Source organism: Emys orbicularis, chromosome 13 (genome assembly GCF_028017835.1).
Source record: "Emys orbicularis isolate rEmyOrb1 chromosome 13, rEmyOrb1.hap1, whole genome shotgun sequence".
Lineage (NCBI taxonomy): Eukaryota > Metazoa > Chordata > Testudines > Emydidae > Emys > Emys orbicularis.
Window position 1 is genome coordinate 12,210,317 of NC_088695.1, and position 7,380 is coordinate 12,217,696.

At 50.9% G+C, this 7,380-nt stretch overlaps 1 protein-coding gene across 1 annotated transcript; it reads left to right on the forward strand.

Annotated features, from left to right (window-relative positions):
* Positions 1–768: 768 nt before the first annotated feature.
* LOC135887424 (olfactory receptor 14C36-like) lies at positions 769–1,524 on the forward strand. Its single transcript, XM_065415191.1, has one exon. It carries the CDS (start codon positions 769–771, stop codon positions 1,522–1,524), a length of 756 nt encoding a protein of 251 aa, XP_065271263.1.
* The last annotated feature ends 5,856 nt before the right edge of the window (positions 1,525–7,380 follow it).

Consider the following 7,380-nt stretch of genomic DNA (forward strand, 5'->3'; position numbering starts at 1 on the left):
TCTCATTTCCAAGCTAAATTTACTCCTGGACAATTTATCCCCATTCCTTCTTGTGCCGACATTCTTCTTTAGAATCAACAGCTCTTCTTCCTCTCTGGTGTTTATCCCCTCGATGTGTTTATAGAGAGTGATCATATCCCCTCTCAGCTGGCATTTTTCAAAGTTAATTAGCCAAACTCTTTTAGGCTACATCGACTCAGCAAGCTAGGAATGCGATTCACCAGCTTGCATACATGTACTCATGTGCTAGCTTCGTACGAATAAATAGCAGTGTACCTGCATTAGCCATGCTGAATTCAAACCCACCTGAACCCTGGGGCTATGTATTCAGCACAGTTTCCCCTTCTGCCATGGCTATACTAAGTTTTAGACTTGTGCTAGCCATCCTCGAGCTATTGCAAGTAGTGTATGTGATCTGGGAATCACTCCCCTGGCTCGTAGTGTAGAGGTAGCCTTACTCTTCTTTCCTAAACTAGCTCTCCATTGTTGCAATAGGATGACCATCATTCCTAAGATTGTTGGGTTTGGGTTGTAACTTGTTTCATATTTACACTGCATTTTATCAAGCCTCATCTTGCACCAGCTCCTCAGATGGAGGAAACGGACGCCATCCATTAACTGTAAGGGAACTGTGGCAATTTTCAGTGGTGTGAAAATGCTCCTCACTAGTGCTGTGATTGTCAGTGGTGAGGAGATGGAAGGACTCTAGCCTGACCACTGCCCTTGCCCTTCCTTCCACAGACAGTCCATGATGTACTGAGAAAGAAAATGTCCAACCGCACCACTGTGACCGATTTCCTTCTCCTGGGATTCTCTGAGGTTCGGGAGCTGCAGATTTTACACTCTGTGGTGTTTCTAGGGATTTACCTGGCAGCCCTGGTGGGAAATCTCCTTGTTACCATCCTTGTAGTGGTCGACCACCACCTTCACACCCCCATGTACTTCTTCCTGATGAATTTGTCCATACAAGACCTCGGATCCATCTCCGTCACTGTCCCCAAGTCCATGGACAACTCCCTATTGAACACCAGGTCGATTTCTTATTCTGGGTGCGTTGCCCAAGTCTTTCTTTTCATTTTCTTCGCTGTGGTTGACTTTGCTTTTCTCACCATCATGGCGTACGACCGATACATCGCCATCTGCCAACCACTGCACTACGAGACTATAATGAACAGGGGAGCTTGTGTCCAAATGGCAGCCAGTGCCTGGATCAGTGGAATTCCCGTTTCTACTATGCAGACCGGGAACATATTTGCATTACCTTTTTGTGGTGGTAACAAGGTGGATCAGTTCTTCTGTGAAATCCCCCAGCTGCTCAAGATCACCTGCAATGACTCATACCTCAGTGAAGTTGTTATTACTTCTTTCTTCTTCTTCTTAGGCTTAAGCTGCTTTGCTTTTATAATTGTGTCATATGTTCAGATCTTCAAAGCAGTGCTGAGAATCCCTTCTGAGCAGGGCCGGCATAAAGCCTTCTCCACCGGCTTTCCTCACCTCATTGTTGTCTCATTGTTTGTTTTGTGATGGGGCAAGGCCAGATGGCTACAGTAAAGTAGTGAGGAACAGGTATGTTAGCCCCAGGCTAAACAAATCCCTGGTACCATGGTAACCAAATGGCAGTTGCTCCAGGCTAATCAAGACACCTGGGGCCAATTAAGATCCTTCTAGAAGGCAGGAGAGACAGCTAGATTGATTGGGACACCTGAAGCCAATCAAGGACTAGCTGGAACTAGTTAAAAGCCTCCCAGTTCGTCAGTGTGGTGTGGGTGTCAGGAGCTATAGGAGGGAGCTGTGCTGTTGGAGGAACGAAGTAGTACGAATCCATATCAGGTGCAAGGAAGGAGGCCCTGAGGTAATTGTGAAGAAGATATTGAGTGGGGGCTGCTGTGGAGAAGTAGCCCAGGGAATTGTACACGCCCTATTTCCAAAAAGTCAGCTTTCATAGCTGCTAAGTTTAGGGTCCCTGGGCTGGAGCCCGCAGTAGAGGGCGGGCCCGGGCTCTTCCCTCCCCTCCCTGATTCATCACTGATACTGGGAGACAACAGAGACTGTGTGAGAGAGGGTAGTTTCTCCTCACCTCCCTTGCTGGCTTATGATGAAAATGGCTCCGTAGACTGTGACCCTTGCCTCTAGAGAGAGAAGGGCTATGTGGAGGGTCACAGTGAGCCTCTGAGGCTAGCAAAAATCCATCCAGAAACGCTGGACCCATGGAGTCAAGGACAGAACTTTGTCACAACTGGTGTCGGGGTGGGATCATCATTCACAGCGTGGCAGAAGAAAGAGGTTAAAAAAAAAGTGCACTGGGGTTTTGGATTTGTTTTTGTTTTTGTTTGGTTTGCTTTGTATCACAATGGAGGAGGTGGTAAGAGCTCTGGTACAAGCCACTGCAGCCCAGCAGGAGGCCACCCGGGTTCAGGCAATGGCGCAACAGGAGTCTATGCAGCTACAGCAAGAAACCAATCAATTATTAATGGACCAGGCAACCCAAGATCGTGCCCTCTTGTGAGAGGTTGTGGACAAGCTAAAGATCCTTACCACCCAGGCCCGGGGGTCAGATGGGACGCGAATCCTGAGGGCCACTGGTTGTCTGCCAAAGATCACGTCAGAAGATGACGTAGAGGCATATCTCCTCTCATTCGAAAGGACTGCTCAGCGTGAGACGTGGCCCCAGAAGCAGTGGGCCAGCATTCTCGCTCCTTTTTTGTGCGGAGAGGCCCAGAAGGCCTACTTTGACTTGCCTGCCATGGACGCCACTGACTATACCCGACAGAAAGCAGAGATCCTAGCACGATCAGGGGTGACGGCAGCAGTACGGGCCCAGAGGTTCATGTAGTGGAAGTACCAGGAGAACAAACCCCCGAGGTCCCAGCTATTCGACCTCATACATCTCGTGCGGAAGTGGTTACAGCCCGAGGTGTGCAGCCCAGAGCAGATTTTGGAAACCCTGGTTATGGACCATTACATGCGAGGACTGCCACCAGATCTCCGCAAATGGGTAGGCGAAAACGATCCATCCACTTATGATGAGATGATCATGCTGATAGAAAGACACATGACAGCCAGGGAATTGACCCGACTACCCAAGGAAGGCCCCTTTTGAAGCAAGCACCCTACCCCAACCCTGGAAGGTGGGACTGCCAAACCCCTGGGGAGTCCTAGGTGGAGGAAGGGGGTGGGGCTGAAAACCAGCGGGAACCTCAGATGGAAGGGATTGGCCTGAGTGGGGGGAACCCTGGGACTAAACCCCCTAACCTCCGTGATAGGGGAGTGATTAGAAACAATTATAGATGTTATGCATGTGGGGAGTGGGGACACATAGCAGCACAGTGTCCCAGCACTGAGGAGCCTATGCAATGCAATTTGGGGGATTGGGAGATCCCGTGCTCCCTTATCCACCTTGCAGGCGTCGCATTAGCCCCACATAACTACACCAGGCCGGTGAAGATAAATGGAGCAGAGACTACAGCGCTTGTGGACTCGGGGAGTGCTATCACCCTTATATCGGGTAAGCTGGTAAAAAGTAGCCAGCTGCTACAAGCCAAATGTGTAGCAGTGATGTGTGTGCATGGGGCCGTGAGCCATTACCCCACCATCCCAGTGGAGATAGAGGTTCAGGGGAACCCCATTGAGGTGACAGTGGGCGTGGTTTCTAAACTCCCATATCCTGTAGTCATTGGGAGGGACTATCCAGGGTTTGATAATTTACTCCCCCCAGAGAGACTGGAGGGAAGTGGGGACCCTGATGGCAGCGACTCATCATTGGGGGAATGTCAACCCCCAATGTTCGCTGAGATTTCTCAGGATCTATTCTCAGCCCCCCAAAAGGCCCGGAAGACAAAAAAAGAGAGGAAGGCTGCGAAGGCCTTGGGAACCCGGATCCTGACGCAGGGCCAGAAGACCACCCTAGTAGGCAGCGGGACACGAGCAGCCATCAGAGAAACTACCACCCTGGAAGGTGAGCCAGAGGCTGGCCGCAGCCATGACAGCGGTGAGCCGTTGGAAGAAGCAGAAGCCGGCCCCTGGGAGCTCAGGCAGGTTAGTCCTGGGAGAGAGACTTTCGGGCGGGACCAGGCAGAGGACCCTTGATATGATAACATCAGGAAAGAGGTGGCTGAGATAGATGGGATACCAATGGAGGGGAAGGTCCGGAGTCCAGGACCTTACTTTATAGTGAAGAAAGATCTCCTGTACCGCGTGGTGCAAATGCAGGAGCAGGAGATGCATCAACTTCTGGTGCCACGAAAACATCAAAAAGCCATATTGAGCCTCGCCCACAGTCACCTGTTTGGAGGACACCTAGGGGTAGAGAAAACCCAGGCACGGATCCTGCGGAGGTTCTTCTGGCCAGGAGTACATGAAGATGTCCGGCGATACTGCACCTCTTGTCCAGAGTGTCAGCTACATAGCCCTCACCCGCACTTGTGGGCCCCTTTGATACCTCTTCCAATAATAGAGGTACCATTTGAATGCATAGACATGGATCTGATTGGGCCCCTAGAGAAGACAGCTAGGGGCCACCAACATGTGCTTGTTGTACTAGACTATGCAACCCGATACCCAGAAGCCGTCCCCCTACGCAGCACGGCTTCCAAGACAATAGCTAAGGAGCTAGTACAGATCTTTCCCCGGGTTGGGCTACCCAAGGAGATACTGACTGATCAAGGGACACCTTTTGTGTCCAAGTTGATGAAAGATCTCTGTTCATTGCTCCATGTACAAGCCCTACGGACCTCTGTATACCACCCACAAACAGTCAGTCTTGTGGAAAGGTTCAATAGGACCCTCAAGGCTATGATCAGGAAAGTGGTGAGCCGGGATGGGAAAGATTGGGATACCCTATTGCCTTACCTCATGTTCGCCATCCGGGAAGTCCCACAAGCCTCCACAGGTTTCTCTCCGTTCGAACTACTATACAGGCGCCACCCCCGGGGCATATTGGATATAGCCAGAGAAGCCTGGGAAGAGGAGCCAAATCCCGGAAGGAACATAGTCGAGCATGTACTGCAGATGAGGGATCAGCCCGAGTTACACCCATTGTACGGGAACACTTGGAGAAAGCACAGGAAACCCAACGAACCCATTATAATCACCAAGCAAAGCTTCGAAGGTTCCAACCAGGGGATCGAGTGATGGTCCTGGTGCCCACAGCAGAAAGTAAGCTGTTGGCCCAGTGGCAGGGAGCCTACAAAGTGATCGAAGCCATGGGAGAGGTGAACTATAAAGTGCGGCAGCCAGGCCGCAGGAAACCGGAGCAAATTTACCACATCAATCTTCTAAAACCTTGGCATGATCGAGAGGCATGCTTAGTCACCCAGGAGACCCTTCCCCAGGAGGATAACTTACATGAGCAAGTGAGGATATCACCCGACTTGACGCCGATCCAAAAGATCGAGGCAGCCGACATGATTAATCACAACCGAGATGTGTTCTCTACAAAACTGGGGCAGACGACTGAGACCTATCACCATATCCGCACAATCCCTGGAGCCAAGGTAACATTGAGACCCTACCAAATCCCAGCAGCTAAAAGAGAAGAAATCAAGGCTGAAGTAAAGAAAATGTTAGAATTAGGGGTTATTGAAGAATCTTACAGTCAGTGGTGCAGTCCAATTGTTCTAGTGCCTAAACCTGACTGTACCATGAGATTCTGTAATGACTTTCGCCGACTGAATGAAGTATCCCAATTCGATGCATATCCCATACCACGCATCAACGAACTGGTTGACTGACTGGGTAGTGCCCGATTCTTGACTACAGTGGATCTGACAAAAGGGTATTGGCAGATTCCCCTGACCAAAGAATCTAAAGAAAAGACAGCGTTCTCCACCCCGGACGGGCTATTCCAGTACACCGTCCTCCCTTTTGGGCTACATGGGGCCCCGGCCACATTCCAGTGCCTCATGGATAAGCTGCTGCGCCCCCATACTAGTTATGCAGCCGCATACATAGATGATGTCGTCATCCATACGCCAGACTGGGGAACCCACTTGGAGAAAGTTGAGGCAGTACTGTGCACCTTAAGGCGGGCTGGCCTCACTGCTAATCCCGCTAAATGGTCCATAGGGCTAGCAGAAGCTAGGTACCTGGGATATATTGTAGGGAGGGGCATAGTGAAGCCCCAAATGAATAAGCTAGAGGCGATTGAAAACTGGCCCCGGCCGACCCAAAAGAAGCAGGTCCATGCGTTTCTAGGTGTGGTAGGCTACTACCGACGTTTTATTCCCCATTTCGCCACTAGGGCAAGTCCCCTAACAGACCTGGTGAAGGCCCGAGGTCCAGACATGGTGAAGTGGACCGATGCAGCAGAGGGGGCATTCATAGACCTTCGGACGGCCCTCTGTAATGACCCTGTACTCATAGCCCCGGACTTTAACAAGGAATTTATCTTACAAACAGATGCTTCCGAGGTGGGGTTGGGGGCAGTTCTGTCGCAAATGGTGGGAGAAGAGGAACACCCGATCCTCTACCTAAGCAGAAAGCTTCTCCCAAGAGAACAGAAATACGCAGTAGTTGAGAGAGAATGCCTTGCTGTCAAATGGGCCATGGAGACACTGCGCTATTACCTCTTAGGCCAGCGATTTACTCTTGTGACGGACCATGCACCCCTTCAGTGGATGCAGCGGAATAAGGAAAAGAACGCAAGGGTCACCAGGTGGTTCTTATCCCTCCAACCGTTCCAGTTCCGCATACGGCACAGGGCTGGATGCCACCATGGCAACGTTGATGGTCTGTCATGAGCACACTGCCTGGCATCCCAAGTTGCCCAACTCCATGGTGTTGAGCAGAGGGGGGGGGATATGTGATGGAGCAAGGCCAGATGGTTACAGTAAAGTAGTGAGGAACAGGTATGTTAGCCCCAGGCTAAACAAATCCCTGGTACCATGGTAACCAAATGGCAGTTGCTCCAGGCTAATCAAGACACCTGGGGCCAATTAAGATCCTTCTAGAAGGCAGGAGAGACAGCTAGATTGATTGGGACACCTGAAGCCAATCAAGGACTGGCTGGAACTAGTTAAAAGCCTCCCAGTTCGTCAGTGTGGTGTGGGTGTCAGGAGCTATAGGAGGGAGATGTGCTGTTGGAGGAACGAAGTAGTACGAATCCATATCAGGTGCAAGGAAGGAGGCCCTGAGGTAATTGTGAAGAAGATATTGAGTGGGGGCTGCTGTGGGGAAGTAGCCCAGGGAATTGTACACGCCCTGTTTCCAAAAAGTCAGCTTTCATAGCTGCTATTTTTAGGGTCCCTGGGCTGGAGCCCGCAGTAGAGGGTGGGCCCGGGCTCCCCCCTCCCCTCCCTGATTAATCACTGATACTGGGAGACAACAGAGACTGTGTGAGAGAGGGTAGTTTCTCCTCACCTCCCTTGCTGGCTTATGATGAAA

What these genes read in the sequence shown, in the direction of transcription:
- LOC135887424 (XM_065415191.1), top strand. Translation starts at nt 769, where the DNA reads ATGTCCAACCGCACCACTGTGACCGATTTCCTTCTCCTGGGATTCTCT.